General features: G+C 41.5%; 1 protein-coding gene across 2 annotated transcripts; it reads right to left on the bottom strand.

Moving 5' to 3' along the window:
* Positions 1–915: 915 nt before the first annotated feature.
* mrtfbb (myocardin related transcription factor Bb) lies at positions 916–16,996 on the bottom strand. Of its 2 annotated transcripts, none has more exons than XM_023290536.3 (14): positions 16,783–16,996; positions 13,594–13,659; positions 10,525–10,580; positions 10,355–10,430; positions 9,937–10,098; positions 8,574–8,764; positions 8,067–8,201; positions 6,986–7,233; positions 6,563–6,692; positions 5,581–6,465; positions 3,507–3,617; positions 3,178–3,309; positions 3,036–3,096; positions 916–2,955 (listed from the first exon to the last, which is right to left on the bottom strand). In XM_023290536.3, exons 1-14 carry the CDS (start codon positions 16,880–16,882, stop codon positions 2,483–2,485), a joined length of 2,826 nt encoding a protein of 941 aa, XP_023146304.2. In that variant the 5' UTR covers positions 16,883–16,996; the 3' UTR covers positions 916–2,482. The 2 variants fall into 2 exon arrangements, with proteins under 2 accessions (XP_023146304.2, XP_023146305.2); XM_023290537.3 differs by having other exon boundaries at positions 16,798–16,996.
* Between the last annotated feature and the right edge of the window lie 3,175 nt (positions 16,997–20,171).

Raw genomic sequence — 20,171 nt, 5'->3', positions numbered from 1 at the left:
CATTCACCTGCATTTTTCTTTAATGGCACAGATTACAATTTTGATTTTTATTTGAGGTGTATTTTGTCTTCTTCTTCACAGCCCCTGCAGTGATTCTGGACGTGGATAACCTTCCACCACATCCATGCAGGACGCAGTGCCCAGAGTGTCGGCAGTTCATCATGACAGAAACTTTCACCTCTGTGAGCAGCCTGACCTGGCTGGCGTGTTTAATGACAGCTTTGATTGGGTATGAAACCCTCTTCTCAGGTGGCTGCCCAAATATTTGCATGAGAATATAATCAGACCTTGTTGGGCCTGTTTCTGTTTGTGCAGCCGGTGTTGCAGTTGCAGGCTTGCTGTCATTTTATTGTCTTCCTGTTCCTTCTTTTGCAGCTGCGTTGCTGGTTGTTGCCTCATTCCCTTCTGCGTCGACAGCTTCAAGTCCATCACACACAAGTGTCCAAAGTGCAGCACGTCAATAAAAACGCTTAAAAAGCTCTGAGAAAAAAGCAGGCAGTGAAATATTGAAGCTCAGACTGAGGAGACGTTGGACTTCCAGTTGCTGGTGATGTAGTCTTTGAGCGGTATGAGACTCTTGCAGAGCTCATCTGTTAATTTTCACCATTCACGATGCAGCGTGTACTGAGTATCAGTTGCTGAGGGGGGAGGTTGTCAAACACGAAGCACAGATTGACTCTGAATGTAGATTTTTAGGACATATCCGTACATTAACAGAAAAATTTACCTGAACTAAAAAAATACATTTGTGAGAAACATATTGCGCTGTTGAGCTATTTGAAGTTTCTATTCAGATTTCTAAATGTGATGGGCTGTTATTTTGAACAAAAAATGACAGGCTTTCCTTGTATAGCGTATTTTTTAATTGATAGGCAGTAAAGGGTACGCGGCAATGCTTGTAGACAGACTGTGAAGTCTCAGACAGTCTCTGTATTTACAAAAACGACTGTTACATTTGTATAAAAGGTAACATAAATACACAATGTGTAAAACATATGGCATACAAACTATGCAATTTTAAAAAAAAAATAATTTGGTGTTGAGTTATACTAGTATAGTAAAGACAAAACATTTCTCATTCCAGCACGCAACCCCTTTAAAAAGTGTCATTTGAGGCACTAATGTACTGATAGGAAAAAAATAAATCAATTAATTTTCAGAACTGTTCCTTCAACATTCAGGTGAGCTGGTTCCAGAGACAGACAGTGAATCCCTAAAAATTAAAAACAGAAATATCAGCATCTCTGCATTGACCTTTATGCTCAAACACACCCACCATGCTGTGGGGTTTGAGCATCATTCCCTTCACACTAGAAAGTTCTTTTTTTCCTTTCTCTTTTTTTGCTAGAAAAAGAAAAGCAGTCAAACCAAAGACTGTTTGCTGATTCGGATCAGATGTGGCCAGCAGATGTCACTGAAATACAATCTGACTGTAATGCATTGAGCCTACTGAGCATGAAATGATGATGAAACAGAAATCAGTGGCAGATCATACCAATAAATATCCTTACTTCTGTCTAGGTTGTGTCTGTATGTATGTTGCTACTTTCTAATGCTGAGCACTGACATCATGTAATGTGTACATGTGCTGAATAAACTACCAAAGTTAAACTGAAACCGACCCCAACAGTCTGGTGATGCTAGACTTCAAAGCAGTGAACAACATTAAATACTGCACATTATGTGACTATTTGTCCATTACTGTAAGTGAGGTTTTTCTCTACATTTGGCTGGTCTGCACAGTGCAAGAAGTTACAGAAATGATTAAGAGATGAAACAATGTCAACTGAATTAATTTGTAATAAATACTGAGGCTGGTTTCGTCAGTGCTGCTTTGACTCAATGGTGGCCTCATCTCAGGCACTACTAATACTCCTAATTCAGTTAAACATCGGACTTCTGCTTTCCAATCCGCAAACACACTCGAAATGTGGCTGTTGTATGTTTACAATCTGTTTAGACAGTGATAATCATTCCAAGACAGGGTGGAGTAAACCACAGAACAGCCCTCAGCTACATGCACTGTTTGTCCATTAGTTCTGGAAGCAGGATTTGGACACTTTTCTGCTCACACCACGAACACGATTGCAAAGCTTTACATTCACTGAGATCAGGGGACAAAGAGAAATCAATAACATGAGAACAGACTGATAAGAAATCAGTGGCACAAGTTGAGATGGAAATCTTGAAAGCTACTTCCACTTTTATCTCAGACTGCCAGTACCAGTCCCACTTTATCGGTCTCTCCATACAATCAGAGGGTCTAAAGACCTCAAAGGAAGCAATTCAGCAACTTCTAAACTGCCACTGCATGATTAGATGGTTACTGAGTTGATATATCCAGCCAAAAAAAGCAGAAGAGAGCTGCTCAAACATCCTCAGCTCTTATCGTCACATGGAAAAAAAGGCAATCTTGCATTAAAAATTATTTATTTTTTTTCTGAAATGGCCCGATTGATGTAAGAATTCACCTTGACATCACTCAGTCCCAGTTCAAGTGCAGTTCATGAGAGTCCAGGAAGTCAGAGGAGAAGACACCCACTGGCATTGACACATCCAAAGGGTTAACTCCCTCTGCTGGCACAGACAGAGTGAGGTCCAGCCAGTCCATGTTGTCCATGTTGGTGCTGTGCAGGTTCAGGGCAGAGGGCGGCGTGTTTTCATTGAAGTCCACCTCCATGGCGACGACAGCTGAATGCAACTCCTCCATCAGCTTCAGTTTCCGCGGCACGGCATCTAGCGTGCCATCCAGGAGGGTTTCCAGCTGGGAGTCGGAGGTCAGGGCCGAAGCCAAACCCGACGAGGGGCTGAGAGGTGCAGCCGGCTGCTGGGCCACTTGGACCAAAGGTGGAGGGCGGGATAGAGCTGTGTTGATGGGAAGGGTGGTTACACTGGCTGTCACAGGGAGAGGCTTGTCCAGGCTGGGAGGATCGTGTCTGATGAAAGGGGAGATCTCTGAAAAAACAAGTGCTTAACATGAGCATGTGCTTTGTCTTCTAAATGTCCAGTGCCAAAATAAGTCCAATAATTCTCACCACCGCTCTCGATCAGCACATCAAACAAGTCGTCCATCTGTTGGCTAGCTGCACTGGGACCCTGCAGAGCAATTAAAGAGCATTAAATGCCCGACAGTCACATTTTAAAGGATACACTTTGAGTTGTTTTTGATTTTTTTACCTGCACAGCTGTTGACATGCTGCGTGTCTGTTTAACTGCGTCCTCATAGCGGGGCGGGTCTTTACATTTTGACACATGGTTTGTGAATTTTGGCTGCTGCAGGATCAAAGGGGACTGGCTGGAACAGGGAGGCTGTTTAAAAGGAAAATACAACAGTCCCTCACATAAAATGAAAAACAGGATACATCTGACAAGCCATCGTTAAAACGCAATGTTGAAACTATGCAAATATGTAAACCAGGGATCAGCACTTTTAAAATAGTAATTCCAAAGTAGTTTACAGGAAAAAAGAATGAGTAAGCAAAAGGGAGTTTGGGATCATCTTCTACCTTGTTTGTAGGAGCTTTGGGGACAGCTTGGCAAGAAGAGGCTCCTGCAGCACAACCATTCACTGGAAATGTGTTAAGTAATCCTTGTGATGTGGTTTCCATCCTCCATGTCTGTAGAAAAGATTTAGACAGACATGAAGGCATCAGTGCGATCAGTGGCACTAAGATGCGGAAACCTAATGAAAGACTGGCTTTTACACAAAGATACCTGAAAATGAATAGCTTTGGGGTCTGTTTTGCTGAAGCATCACACTATTTCCCACATCAACCCTAAAAGCAAATCAAGGGACTTGTTCCCAACTTAAATAAATGCATAACTGCAAGAAAAAAAAATCTAACTTACTGATTTAGATAAACCTTATAAGTCGCAAGAATAATTCTGATGTGTTTGGTTGACATAATAATGATAATAATCGCATCAACTTATTAATGTTTGCAATTTCAACTCAGATGTCTGCATTAGTTGACCTATAACTGAATTCAAGTTGTAGTAACTGAATGAATTTAACCTGATAACTTATTCTTTCTTCACCTTGCATTTAGGAGTTCAAATCCCATCTCTTATGCCAACTTGCCTTGACAATAACAAATGGTTGAAACTGTGTGTTTGAGGCTGAACAATTATGACACATAGGACATTTCAAAGTGACTCTTTGCCAAATGCATTTCACTAAAGCAACGGATTTGGGAATATTTGAATCACTTTGTGACCAACAGTGGACTCATGAACAGAGTTTAGACTAAACTTGTCAATATAGTTGATGGAATGTGTTGTACTATTGGACACAGCTAATGTTAGTTTCATCTAGCAGTAAAAGTTGGTCATCCTAGCCTTCAGTTTAGCAAACTACTGGATAAGAATAATAAAGTTTAATTCGACAAATCTGGTCAGCCAGAGAGGGCTTTTAAATCTAGTTAAATATTGTGGAGCGACTTGAATCACATGAGTAACGAGAAAATCACTCAGAAAGTGCAGTACTCTGACAAGGCTGCTCAGTCATTGTATGATATCTGATGGATTAATCCTGATGAGTCAGCACCGGTCGATTTCTAGCAGGAACGCAATCAAGTGATCGTCAGCAGGCAGCTGATGTAGTGCTCACTTGTTGTCATAGTTACAGTGCCGCTGTTTCGCGATGATACAGAAATCTTTCACAAATCTGTGGATCCAGATTATAAGCTGCACCACTGCCAAAGTCTAATCACTTGGGTCTTGTGTCATTTCTGACCTTCCCTGAAAATTTCATCCAAATCTGTTAGTCCGTTTTAGAGTAATGTTGTTAACAGACAGACAAACAGATGGACAAATGTACGGCGATCGTCACACATATCTGCCACGTTCCTTGGCCGAGTAATTATTTAATAAGTCATTAAGTAAGTGTTCATAAAAAAAAACTTTGATTGTAGAGGAAAAGCTAATTCTCTTAACTCAATGTAGTTTGTTAAGTGAACAGAATTTCATTTGAAGATGTATTAACTCAAAAATAATTGACACAAACTGCATTCTTTTTCTTCTCACTGAGTCTACACATAATTTTTTAGAGTGCTGTGACAGCACAGTACTATGTAGTGTAACTCCTGAGTGCTGTGCGTCGACCTGCGGTTGCTGTTACTAATTCTGGCTGCATGTTGGGCTCAAAGCAGAGGGACGACAGAGGGCAGTGAGGGCACCATGGTCAGCTCTCACTCAGCACCTGCTCCACTAACCCATGTTTCCACAGGCCTTCTTTTGATGTGAGTAGGAAAAGGTTTCACCACTCAGCCCAGGCCTGTTATTACTGTGACAACAGGGAAGATGCATTACCCATGGTAGTGCGTAACTGGTTGTTAGATGTGATATATTAGGCAGTGCCACTGAAAACATGGCAGCACGTGTGCTGTACAACTTACTTGTAGTTACTGTGCAGAGAGAAAAATTTATGATTTCAGGTGCACACATTTCACGTATGGGTGATTGCATACTATTCAAGCTTGTACAAGGAATCCAAAACTATCACAAAATCGCAGCTGATGGTGATGACTAATAAGGAGACAGACCAAGGTAGTCTGTGCAAGCAGTGGAGTGTTTTCTTACCTTTGTCAGTGGCTGGGTTTGAGAGCTGCATTGCTGTTGTAATGCTGTTGAGGCCTCTATTTTCTGTGGCACCTTTCCAGAGGTCTGGATGAGGCCTGGAGCTGTGCTGCTAACAGTAGTGTGTAATTTGATGCCTTTGGCAGGGAGCTGGATAGCGACTGCTGAGGCAGGAATGGATGCAGGCAGGAGGATCTGACCTCCAGCCTGGACAGACTGCAGGGTTTCAGGCTGTGTGATGGTCTGGTGACCGATGATGAACTGACTTGGACAGTTGACGTGATCTGCAGACTCCTCCTGTTTGACCAACACTGGCCGGCTAGGAGAGCTACAGGACACTGAGCAGTTTGTGGGGGTTCTGCTTTCCTCTTTCACCTGGATGGGAACCAGAGGACTGAGCTGAGGTGGAGAATCTCCCTGCTGACTCCTCTTCTCAACCTCCAGTTGCATCTTCAGCTCCTCCACCAGCCTCTGCTCGTGCTCCAGTTTCCTCATCAACTCCTCAATCTGACGCTCCTTTTCATGCAGACGTTTGTCCTTTTCAGAGTCCCTCTCATGGGACTTCGTCTCTGTGGGATGCTCGTCATGCTGTGCTCTCTGTGGGGAGCTAATGCAGGGAGCAGCATGAGTTGGAGTATCTGAAAGCAGCTTTGGTGGACTGTCTGTCATGCTACTGTCATCTATTCCCAGATTGGACACCTTGGAAGCGATAGGAGACACAGGCGGCGTTAACTTTATCTTATCAGGCTGTGAGGCTGTTGTCTCCATGGCAGCAGCAGTCTGGATGTTAGAGTTCTCATGATACAGCTTTAGCCTCTCTATCAGATCTGTCTTAGTCCCAGAAACAGGCAAGGATCTGAGTTTTAGTTCCATTTTCAGCTCAGCTACCTGTAAAGATAACAGATTTTAAGACACAGCTCAAACTGTTGCTTGTTCATCCCTCTGATGAACACAGTCAGACTGAGTGCAGGCTGCAATGTGTCACCTTCATCTCATCCAGATTAGCTGGTAAGTGATCCGGCTTGCGGTTCGTCTGAGGGTGATGCAGCTGCACAAGGGCAGACGCAGCATTTCCACTCATGCCGGAACAGCTGGTTTGTACCTCAGTTGTCAGTCTGTTGTAATAAGACAGGAAGAAAAGGGAGTATAGATGAGACAGAGGATCTGTTATCCATTTTTCACAATCAGCAGCTTCTGTGGAGGAACTTGTAGGCAGGAAACGCAAAATAATTGAGACAAAAAGCAGCTGTGGTAAACAGACAGGGCAGCAAACTTTTTGTAAAACAATATGTGAACTTTTGCTTAGGTTTACTGAAAATCAATACTGAAATATAAATGGAAAGAAGTCAGATTTGCACATCAAGGTGGTCAGATTAAAGAAGGTTTGTGCAGCTAAATAGAGCCATACTTGAGTGTGGCAGGTAGGACGGCCTGGTAGTTATACTGCTGCTGTTGCTGACTTAGGATCTGGAGCTGCAGGAACTGCTGCTGCTGTTGCAGGAGACGGGCATAAGCAGAGTCCATCTGCACTTCACTGAGGTCTTGCTTCTGATCCGGCGGAATATACTGATGATACTTCAGCTTTTTCACACGTGGCTTGGGCTCTTTGCTCTTTTTGCTGCGGCTTTTATCGGCCGGGAGCTTGACCAAGCTTTGCTGCAGAACACAACGCAAAGAAAGGGGCATGTAAAAACTGGACAAGACCATCTGAAGGACATTTAATCCCCAAGACTGATCTCAGTCCAGTTTAATGGGGGAATACAGTTTGCACTGCCAGCACCAACACTTCAAGGCTTGGAACTAATGCTGTGTTTTTATAGCTTTACGCATTAAGGTGGAACATTGTTCTGACACTCGAGGAGAACAGCAGGATGAGGAAACGGGTAGTGGAAATGTGACCCTTATTGTTTTACCACCTGCAATTACAGGATATAGTACACATGAAAATGGCTTGCCATGAGAGGGGGGCAGGTTCCAGCTATGAAACCAGAAACTCAGGCTGGGTTAGAAAAGCACACAGCCTCCAATTTGTCAAACTCATTCCCCTATCATATTCCAAGGGAGGGAAAGTTCATCTTATGCTAGGAGGATAATTGAATTATGATAAATGCAAGAGTTATTGCTACACTCCTGCTCTTTGATTTTTGGCTTAGAATTTGCACAGCCTGAATGAGGAAGGTCAGCCTGTAATTGGACCCTTATTGAAGACAAATTGTTGCTGGCACAGATTTAAGCGCTTGCATGTGTGAAATGGCTGTTGTTCTTTGACCCATGTTTTACTAAACGGATGTGACTTTCAGTATGACAAAACACAGACTCTGACATCAAATCTCTCATCACAAGGCCAAAGGAAACAAACAAAATACACAGACAATAAAGCAGAGAGACAGAGAGCTCAGTATCAGAGGTCAGTATCATAATAGCTGGATAAAAACTGAGTGAACGCATCTTTAAAAAAGCATCTCAACTCCTTACAGCTTGTGGCTCACCTTCGCAAGAACTGGCCCTGGTGTAACACTGGGGACAACAGTGGTGACAGCTGCTTGTTGTTTGCTCTGTTGCTCACCAGAAGAAACAAGATTGACTAAATCTGATGCAGATTGAGACTTCAGTGGTGGGGAGCGCTATAAAAAACAAAGAGAGAGAGTAATCACATGATCTGTTCAGTACAAACAACAAAGCTGCTACGCCTGTTAAATATCATCCCATGCAAATAAAGAAAAAAAAACAGCACTGCAGATGGAGTAATATAGCAAAAACAGCTTGATATACAGAAAATGTCAACAAATTATGATTAATCCATTGCTACACAGTTGTGTGCATACAGTAAATAAACTCAAATTAAGCAACTAAATGATGCCTTTCTATGTAAAAATGAACTAATCACACGTAGGTAATATGAAAAAATCTAAGTTTCATAGCATAAGAGTTGTAAGGCGGCTTCATTTGTCTCGTCCACAAGCCTAGTTTGTCATGTTTTATGATTCAGGGTGTACCTGTATGGGAGTGTGTAAGTTTGAGGAATTAGAAGCGGCTTCAGTGCCTCCAGACTCCCGTGGAGAGGCCAAGGTGGAGCTGGGAGATTGCTGACTGGCAGGAAGTTGTGGGGACAAAGCATCACTGCTGTCTTCATCGAAGTCGTACACATCAGGGACAACTGGTGACTTAGAGCTGTCTGTATTATCACCTGCGGGGCCAGCAGCAAAAAAGCAACAAAAAAAGGCAATTGGTTAGTAATTATTTCAAGGACAACTAAAAACACTTTGATGGTCATTAACTACAGTGAAGACAAGGAAATATGAGTCTACAGCCATGTAAAAGGCACTGTGAGGCTGCATGTGTAATATGAACTAAAATATAAATACAGCATGCAAATGGTCTTATTTTCTGACTTTCATCTGTTCGTCTAGTGGCAAATTCTTGACCACTGAGTTAATCCACAGCATAGTCAGGTGTGGTTTTGAAGGACAATAATCAGATAATGTGACCAGCTACACACACACTCCTTTGACCAGTGGCCAGTTTAAACTGCAGCTTCATTCAAATGACACGATGCCACGGATGACAGGGGAAAGACGAGAACGTGCCGTTGGTGTGCTGGATGCTGGCATGTAAGTTAGTGCCGTAGCCAGGAAGTCCACAACTCCACCATTTGTCATCTCAGAAGTCATTTCAATCAGCATGGTGTGACCATCTATCTGCCACATGATGCTCTGGATGAATGCGTGTATGAATGATGAGATCGTGCCCCCCAAAATGTCACTGAATTTTGCCAAGCCCTTCAGGAAGAGCAGGACAACATTCCACAATTTAGAGTGTAGTTTCATGACATCCATACTGCTGTAGAGATACAGTGTGTAGGAACAGCAAATACTCATCCTTTTATGTTAGCAAGAGTGGATAGAATTTAAGAAAATTTGACCTGCTGTGGTTATATTTTTGTTCGATTTAGTAAGTTTACCATCTTAGCTTAGCGTCTTAGCATGCCAACATTTGCTAATTAACACTAAACACAGTGCACAGCTGAGACTGTTGATGTCATCTGTTCACTCCATCTGTTCTAACCTCTATTAAGCAGTTTCTGAGAAATTTCAGAATGGACCAAACCAACAAACTAAAAATTGAACAGTCAACACAGAATAATATTGGTACAAATTATCAATAATTCTGGAAAGGTCAAAAGGTCAAAGACTGTTGGTATAATTTAATCTACATCAAACTGATTAAACTTTCTCACCTCAAAAGGTGCAATCATATTAATAATGGATACAAATGTGGCTGACATGCCCCATTGTTGCCATTTTCACTCTCAGGCTGTCTCTGTAAACAATGAACTGATGTATAATGCTAAGTATCTACCATTGGTGACCTCTGGAACACCTGTGTCAACAGGTAGGATGTTCTTCTCCACCAGCTCCATGGGTCCAGGCCGCTGGGCGATTTTTTCATTGAGATCATCCGCCAGTCTGGCCCTCTTCAGTTTCATCTGTGTGGCTTGCAATAACGGCTCTGCCTGCGTCTCTGATAAACACAAAGAGGATCTTCATCTACGATCTGGCCAGCATCACTTGGTCTCTCAACTGACTGGTGGCGATGAGTCACAGCAGACCCAGCCAGACCTCACAAAAGTCACTCAACCTCAAAGAAATTTATGTGGTTATCATACTGTAAAACAAACAGGCAATAATAAGTGCAGAAAGACGAACAGGCAGCTTATTCATCTCTCTTATCACTCTAGACAGCATTACCCAACTGGAACACACAGGAAGATGCTTACCTTGTAGGATATGCATACGGACCAGTTCAGAACGTTGAGGTCGGCTGCAGAGTTTGTGTTTTAAGAAGTTCCCAGTCTGATAAAGAACAATAGAAAACTTTCATTCATATATTCTTTAAACATCAATTAGATGGATGGTGCAGGGTTGATGACTGTAGTGGCTGTCTTACCCTGGCTCTCTCCAGGCTGCGAATCTTTTCATGAAAGGCAGCGGGTGTTTTCAGAGCTGTGAGAAGATAAATCCATCAACGTCCATGAACACAAAAAGTGCTCCTTATATTTTAAAATTTACTGCTTTTACATCCTGTTTCCTTCTTTCTCTTTGTTAAAAGGCCAACCTTTGTTTGTTTATGATGCTATGATAAAGCATCTTTAGCACTTATTGATAAGAGTGAGCTCCAAAAGAACAAATAGAATACTGCCAGATACACAGTAGTTCTACTGTGCATAGTTGTTGTAATTAAGCCATTTAGGAATACATTTCAAGTTATGCTGCAACCCAGCTTACTGTTCAGTTTGTGTTTACCTTCCATCTAATAAAAAAATATGATCAACTTTGGTTAAACAGCATCCATCTGGCTGTTTTCTTTGTTAGCTTCCTTTCATTTAGCCAGCTCGGTTATAACAAAATGGGGGCTTGTCTGGGATTTGAACCCAAGACCTCTCATAAGTTGGTGCATCAAAAGTACAAGATGGAGGCAATCATGCTTTTTGACATAACACGACATGCATTTTTAATTAATAACACACAGTATTTATACACTCCAAATGTAGACAACAGTAGTTGCAAACAGAATACACTGGATCGAAGCACAAAAGGAATGAGATGAGACATGTCTTTGTTGCATCATTTATGTCTTTTAACATAAACATACACATGCAAATGATGAGCTTAATTACAGCATTTGTGCTGCAGTTATGCTGGAAATGGCAACAACCACTTTCCACATGAACTCAAGCGAAGGATAATCCATGTTTCATAACATTATTTTCCTGTTTTTGTCTTTGTTGGTCTGCTTGAATGTGACATTATTAAGCAGGAGCTCATGAGAGTCCAACAGGAAGTGTCAGCTTTACTGACTCAAACAAAGAGATTTTGGGAGTTAGTCTTTGATCTCTCAGAATAAAGTCATCCTGCTTTAGCCCAGGTCTGGCTCACCGACTAGTCACCTCCGCTATGATGAGCATTGTTTGCTTTAAGGACACGCTGGCCAGGAGGCCGCTGTGAGGAGTGTGTCAGTGGAGCGAAGCAAAACATTCCTGTTCGTCACCTAAACCTCACTGCATGCCTATCATAAGCCTATAAGTGTAGGGGCGGCAGAGTGCTGTAGCGGAGAATGGCCCGGGAGGTTTGTGTGCAGGCTACGCTCGGCCAGGCCGCAGAGGGGGTGACTGACCTCCTCTGAAGGCCCAGTCGCTGACTCATGTGGCTTTGTGGAGCCAGAGAGGAGCTGAAAACCTGACTGCAGGAGGCTTCTCAGGACATAACAGGACAAAGAGGAGGAGGGATGTCCTTCTCTTTTTCTACCTTTCCAGCTAACAGCAGGATTCTGTCGGTTTCAGGTTGTCTTTTGTCGACTGCACTCTTTAACACAATGCTCACCCAAGGAAGGTAACGCAGGGACTGAGACTGCTCCACATCAAAGGCTGGATGTGGTTGGTAATAAAGAGGAGCTAGTACTTTCAGGTTTGGCACCAATGTGCTGCTGATCTGTGTTAAATCCTTGAATCAAGTTTTGTTTCTAAATATAATGATGCAACTATAAACATGAGCACAAGAATGATTCAAGTACAGATATTGCAATTAAGTCACTGACATTGTTCTATAAAACAGCTCTTCTATTATAAGGCCGTAAATGATTGTAAATGCAATGTTTTTGAAGCAAAAGCTCTTGACCTGTTGTAGAAGTCGTACTCAAATCATTCAACAGAAATAGCAATACCACACAGTAAAAATACTAAATACAAGTACATGTTCTGCATTCAGAATTTTATCTAAACTTGGAATTTTAGTTGAAACTACATTGAATAATGTCAACATTTGCTTATTTACATATCTAGCAAATGCAAAGTAACATTAATGGTCATTGAATAGTTGGATCATAGGAACCAAATATGTAAAGTTGACGTGTTGTGAATTTTAAAAACCCCAAGCAGTCTCTAGTCATTTTAATTTGTTTCCAGACTTGTCTCCTATCTGCTTTGTGTAAACACAGCCTGCAGTTCAGCCTAGTTCAACCAAAAAGTCTGTGGGTTTATGTCACATGACTCACAGCTGAGTCCCAAGTGCTTTGGTGGTTGCATTGAGGAGTGCAGAGTTATTTCTTTTTCACAGAATCTAGATACTGAAGATTGTTTGTTTTTGGCAGTTTAAAAAAAGACATGTAGAATGAAGTGATTTTGATGACATATCACAATTTTATATTTAGCTTCGGTTAATTCTCCTGACAGAACTGCACTACATAGATGATTCATTCAAGGGCTGGCTTTCTGTTTTCACAGTTTATGGGTCTGATAAATGATGCTAGTTGAGTATTTTAAAATGCCCTTCAAACACATTTTGGGGTTCAGAGAATTCAGCTGCACCAATGAGAGAAAAAAATTCTTAAAATGTTCCTATTCTCGTGACTCACGGAGCAACATTTTTAAAGACCCCATATTATGCACATTTACAGACTTGTAATTTTATTCTGGAGGTCTACTAGAATGTGTTTGCATGCTTTAATGTTCAAAATAGACATTATTTTTCTCACATTGTACAATGCTGCAGCACCTCATTCACCCTCCATCTGTACCATGTTTTTACTTCAGTCTCTTTAAGTCCCCCCAAAAAAGGCCAGTTTACAGTGATTGGGCAGATGATCTGACAAAAGAGAAGCAACGTTGATAGCAGAGAGTAACCTCAGATGTCCCCATAGGGATGTACCCATAGCAGAAGCAGTGATGGCAGACTAAGAAAAGGCAGATCATTCTTTGTTTTAGACCAAACCAACCACTAGGCAGGCATTATGCAAATGTGTTACGTGATGATGTAAATAAGTAACAGAGGAAAAGACTGGACTTCAAACAAGGCATTTCAGGCAGATAGGGGTGTGTGGTGGTGTTTTCTGTGGGAGAGTTTGTAAGTTTGCAGAGCTTTTTGGTGCACAAAAAATGCAATATAACATTAAAGGAAAGACAAAAACCCTAAAACCCAAATATGGATGAATATTAGTTGTAATTGTGATATCAATACTCACGTGGCATGATACCTTGCTCCACAAGCTGTTCACGGGTTCTCCTCTGCTGCAGACACAGCTGGAGGACTATGAGAGAAAACAAACACAGAGGTCAGAGTTCAAATTTGACTATTTAAAACTCCACTGAGTCGCCAAACAACCATCCCTGCCTTTAAAACCTGTAGAACTTCAAATGAAACAAAGTACTTATTATTTCCCAATCAATACGCTGCCCCAAAGACTCAACAGCAAAGCCTGTTCACCACCACAGACATTCTATTCACTTCCTGTATGGTTTGAGCTGGGGCTGTTAAGCGCACCGCACGTTGTACAACAGTTACACTCCAACAGTCCCAAAGAGAGGGACTATCTCTCTGTGTGAGTTGCAAATGCACTGAGGAAACAAAGTAAGTACAGAACAGGACACAAATGTTAGGGCTGGAGTCATGATAACGAGCAAAACTGGACTTTAAAACCACAGAGAGTCAAGTGAGTCATGTCTATTTGATAAATTGTTTTGAAAATGTAATCTTGCTCTGCATGGATAAGCAGTGACCAGTTATGTTACCGTGGAACATCAAAGATCTTCCAGCAGAAATTGTTGAGTCTTGCATGCCAGGCCCATATAGAGTACTTGGATGGTCCTCTGTGTTATTTTCCCAAGAATATAAACTGCAGTAAGACCCTGGTTTAAACATTTATAAACAAGTGAGCGTGGACATGTTGTTTCAGTAGAATAACACAGCTCAGCGCAGAAAAAAACGTAGAAGGTGATGGGTGATGGTGATGACTGAGGCGGCCGTGTGAGGTGCATGAGGCCCTTATCGTCACCCGCCGTAGTGAAGTGAAGCCGGCTTAACTAGATCTGCTCAGGGGCTCGAGGGAAACGGCTCCACTCGCACACAAACACACACACACACACACACACACACACACAACGCAGACCTGCTCAACTCTCCTGGGAAAGGCGCTGCGTCTGAACAGGCCTCTGTGAGTCACTCTAGCAAAAATAAACCGGGCAGCTGTGAGAACAAGGCCTGGGAACCATGAAATTTTGGGGGTAGTTAAGGGGGTGGGATCTCTGGTTGTGAGCAGAGCCGAAGGGGACGTTCGTGGGCTCGCACGGGTGGGTAAGGGAAGCGGCAAGAGCTGAGGCGAAAAGGGTGGGAGTCTGCTCTCAAAGCAAGCCCATCAACTCCGGGGACAGAGAACACAGTGTGCCTGCTCCGCCTGCTGTGTTTCCTATTACAAACCATGGGGGGTTACAGTCAGACGGAGACAGATCATACCAGGAGATTGGAAAAGAAAGGTCCACTGGTTTGTCTCGATACTCATATCCAAAGCAAAGAATGCCACGAGCAAGAACATTTATGAGCGCTACATATCAATAACATCAAAAGCCGCCTTCCTGTAGCAGCAGAGAATGCAGGCTTTCATTTGAGCATCACTATGGGGGTACAAGCTCATGCCTGGGGTCCTCCTCATCACTTTGTGTCATCTTGTGTTGGAACCTGAACCCTGGCTAACCTCTCAGTGATGCAAACTGGCTCTGCACTCCTGCTCACCAGCAAAGCGTAAACAGAGGTTGTGGAGAAACAGAGGGGGCTCTACTGAAATCCTTGTCTGCTGATGTAATCTCTAATCTCAGACCCATGTTGTTCTCAGCACATCATGCCCGGAGGTCCCCCATCAAACCTTTTATTTTATTAGAATTTTTTTCCTTGTTTTTTTTCTTTTTTTTAAAGGAAATAGTTCAAATAAAAGCTGGTGTAGCCAGAAAAAAAGAGCAGAATTTAGTTTAGAAACAAGCTGACACTGGGGTATGTTGACTTTGCTATTATAAATACCAAAGGCTCCAAACAGATCATCTATGTAGAGACAGACTTAACCACGAATAAACAGAAAATATTGGTTTTGTCAAAAATGTCACTTGCACGTGTAGCAGTTGATGAAGCTGGATGTTTCTTTCCTGCTTTCATGTGGTGCTCAAAGTCGATCTGAATTCAGTTCCCCAAAGACTTTGTGTGATATTGTACAAAGAATTAGGGACCAAATCAACGTGCGCTTTTTTAAGTCAACAGAAACTGCAGTAACATTTACACAGTTGGTCAGTGCAAACAGGGAAACAGCTGTTTTGCACTATCAAACTGTTTTTTTTTCATGAAAATTTATGTTTGCTAATTTTATCCCCAATGAAGCAGCAAATTCATCAGCAAGGCTTCAGCATCATCAAATACATGATTGTCATACAGTTACTGAGAACATATAATACAGATTTTTTTTCATTTTCATATAGCAATATTAATACTATCACTATATAACTGACTAAATTTAAGCTTTGTAGTATTATTAACAGGCTAACATAAAGCCGGATGAGAAAACACATTTGTTTCCTTCCCCATGAGTGGGCGTGTACTTAACCTCTGTGGTTGCAAAGTGGTGTAGATTTACTTAGAAAGAGCTATTTTTAGTCATTAGTGACATAGATCTTTAATGTTTCACATTCATATCTTGCATTATGGCCCTAATTGAAAGGTCTGATTCATCTTATTACTCTATAATAAAGTACAATGTTGTGCACTCTGACTTTTCTCAGGATGTACCTTAGATGCCTCATAAATGTCAGAGATAGGCAAATATTTTCCTCAACACATAATAATAAAAAAATCTACTATGGAGCCAGTAACAACCTGGCTCTGTTTTATTTCCCAGGGCTTGGTCTAATAAAAGGAATTTGCTTTTGATGAATGCAAACAAGGAAGATTAGAAATATGTTAATACTGATCAGAATCTTGATCAGCAGCATATTTGACTGTTGCACATCATTTGAATGATGTTGACTGTGTGTACACACAGTAGAGAAGTGAAGTCATGCTTATGTCATGTGACAAAAAAACCATAACATTGTTCCAACAGATAATGTCAGTATGAACACAAGCAATTTAAACTGACAAGATCTCCTTACTAATGTCAATTTTTCTGCTTCAAAACTTCACAAGTCTTGTGTAATAGTGATGCTTGGCTTGAATCATGGTGATGAGCTTTACTGTCATTTCCTGTTGTGTCTGCATTACTTCAGCCACCACTTTAACCGCTGCTGCCAGAATCAGGACACATTAACAAGAGTACAAAAACTTGAGTTCACACTAAAGCTGATGTTAATATGACAGAAATACAACCATCAAGGCAGAAAAGAGAAAGAAAAAGCACCTGATTTGAATTTACCCCTGCAGATGGAAGGGGTCTCCACATCAAGGCAGGCCATAGAGGACAGTGGTGGTTGGCTTGGCGGCCAGATCTGGAGTCCCATGGAGTGATGAGGCCAGTGGAGAACACGGGAGTCAGGGAGAGAAAAAGACCCGGCTCTGAGCGAGCGACAGCTGGCTCGCCCTCTCCGCTAGTCTCTCTGCCGGCCTCAGCAGAGAAAGTGTGTGCAAGTATGTGTGAGCGCTTCGTCAGCGTCAGGAGGAGGGAACACTGTGCTGCTCATGTTAACCCTCGCCGGGTCACTTTGGCTCTGCTCACAGAGGACCCACGCTGCAGAGCAAAGCCGCAGGGAGCTTTTAAGCAGTTTGTGAAATACCAACAATCAATATTTCTTGTTCTGAGGAAGTTCACTCAGGAGGGGACCGCATCTTAACCAGTGCAAACTCAATCAAAACAAGCTGTTGGGAATTCTGAGAGGGCACATCTCCATGAGAAACTGTTGAACAACAATCACAAAATCGCACACACTGGGTCCGCTGGGACATGGAAGCATATCTTTCAGCATTTTTGGACGTTTAGTTATGACTTCTTTTAATGTTTTCGTTGTGGTTTGACATTGCAGCACCACTGATTCAGAGCACTCACTGTCAGTTTCTCTTAACTCTTGTACTGACTCCCAGCAAACTTGTTTGTGATGATTTATTCAAAAAACAAGCAAAAGAAGGGTGCAGAAATTCCAATATGGGACAAAGAAGAACAAAAATGCAGTGGATCACGTAGAAACGTCTTTAATCGTGGCCAACAATGCTGGTTAAATGCCTTCAAACACACAAACAGGAAATGAGATAAAAGGGAATTACACTAATTGTGGTAAGTTCTGTGTGGATGCAGAAAGAAAGGGCAGACATCCCACAGAGGATCTGATGTCAAGGTGAATCTGCAGAGACGCAGCATGTTGTCGGTTCCCCGGCTGTTTCTGTGATGGGTCTCAACAGGACAATGGCTGCTGGGAAGCAACTGGACTGCTGTGTTGCAGATTAATAACTTGTGGGATCAAGAAATGTGCATGTCGAACAGCGTGGGACAGGGACAAATATGGAATTGGTAAAGTAAATCAAATTAGTACAACGTGTTTTGACAGCTCACTGCTGAGATCGAATAACGGCGAAGAAGAAGATGATCCAAAAATATGGGAGAGTAGTAGTAGTAGGAGTTGTAGGAATGTGGAAAAAACATCATGTCACATCATCTGTAAATATACGCATAATTCCTCAGAGTTTCGCAAGTCTGCTGGCTACAGATACAGGACAACAGATATTATGAACGCCTCATGCACCTGTCTGGTCCTGCAGTGAAAACCTGTCTCCTGCATTAAAGTCTACAGAGGACTCTCAAATTCCCACAGCAGTCAAGAGCAATTCTGTTTTTAATCCAGTTACAATTTAAAAGTCTAATTTCTGGTCTTATACACACACCAAAAAATACATGATTAAAAATACTTCCAAAATAAACAAACAAACCCTGACTGTATTCAGATTATCCCTTTTATTAATGACCCGTAGTTTGGAATCTGTCTGACAGATCCACAATTTCACTATTAACTCTTATTCACAGCCATTTCAGCCTGATGATTATCACACTCATTACATTATTGCATCCATCTGTTTCCCATTGGCCAGATGTTCTCACTAACTTACAGCGTCACTGTTACTCATTTACATGAGTTTGCAGTTGCATTCACTGAGCAGCGCTTGATGCAGGTTTGTAATGAGGAACACAATAACAACACTACAACAAAACATGTTGTCGTCTTCATGGCATCATGCAAGATGATTAAAGGTACATTCTGTACATTGCTTTGCTTTTGTTTTGTTCTGGTTCCTGTTCTTACCAGCTTATTTGCTTGGGTAAGCCCTGCTGCACATTAGGAGTTTATTTAGTGTGTCTCTATTGGTTACAGTGTGGTCAGGGAGGAATAACCAACCGAGTTAATCCCATTTGATTAAATACATAATCAGTAACTGTCTTTTAATGGAATATTATATGAGCAACTGTCAGTACTTAAGCAGCAGGTCAGAATCACATGGTGGATTGAATGACAAACAAGTAAATGACAAAGATTTGAACCTTTTTCTCAAGAGTTCCTGCATGTTCTATGTTTTTTGAGGGTATCTTGAGCCCACCTCTATCTTCCTGGATTGGGTTAAAGACTCAGTGATTCTCAAATTACACATCAATTTTGAGACAGTCTTCTGTGCTTTGACACCACAAAGAACTAGTCTTTATGGTTTACTGTCTGTCCACCACTGTTTGACTGTGGGATTTTGGTTTGATTTAATACTGTCACAAAACAACTAACACTTTCACTGCAGTTAGAACAAGCCGAACTAAACAGTCAAACACATGAAAGCTCTTTGAAGAAATCAAATTGCTGAGAAAACTTGTTTTAAAAATCTGGCTATAGCTTTAATTACAGCCACAACAGAGCAGTTTTTCTATAATACAGGGTAGACTACATTTAAAACACTTATTATAAAAGTGTTTATGCATGCAGAAAGGATAAGATTTGGTTTTTAAGATGGATAGAAGGTACAGGGCTACTCCATAAATCAAATCATGTGAAATGATTTTTTAGAGTACAGCTACGTATTAATAACGCTGTGTACAAGAATGCAGTCTTTGAGTAGGAAGAGCGGAAAGAAATCCAGGCCACAAGCTGATTCTTGTATTTGGTCACACTGTAAGTGAAGAACAGGAAAGTCCCCCGAATAGTTTACCAGAGAACTCAACTTAATGTTCAGCTGGAAAACTTGTTAGTCAGGCTCACTGAGGTTGAACCAGAAGCTCCCACGTTCAACTACGGATGTTTATGTTAATGCATGAAAGAAAATGATGCTTCACAGTTTCTACAGCTCATATATTCTACCCTGTAATCGCTATCAGTAACTGTAAAGAAATTATTGTATAGATGTCTTACTTGTTGTGTAATTTATTCCATATATAATCATGAATCTGCTTATTCTATAACCTGTATTGTCTTCCTGTGTATCTTCATACTGTATTTGAACCAACTGAGCCCATATGCACAAAATGGAACTGTAATTTAACTCAAACATGTCACATTAATATCTATAAGTCATATGAATTACACCAGATTATCGACAAGTGCCTGGCTTGGTAAGAGCCAGGCTAATCACTGATGGATATAACCATGTTTCTGCCTTATAAAGGTACCAAGTCAAAAGAAATTACTTAAAAGCATTTGTAACACTGACTCAAATGACTAAACATTTCAATCACGCAATAATGCAAAATAATTTTGCTGTATATACAAAAGAAATCACTGTTCCCAAGAAAAACGTCGATTTCAGAAGCTACTTAAGCTGTGATTA

This window comes from Amphiprion ocellaris, chromosome 19 (assembly GCF_022539595.1).
Source record: "Amphiprion ocellaris isolate individual 3 ecotype Okinawa chromosome 19, ASM2253959v1, whole genome shotgun sequence".
In the NCBI taxonomy this organism is placed as follows: domain Eukaryota; kingdom Metazoa; phylum Chordata; class Actinopteri; family Pomacentridae; genus Amphiprion; species Amphiprion ocellaris.
This window is presented reverse-complemented; position numbering and strand designations above follow the sequence as displayed.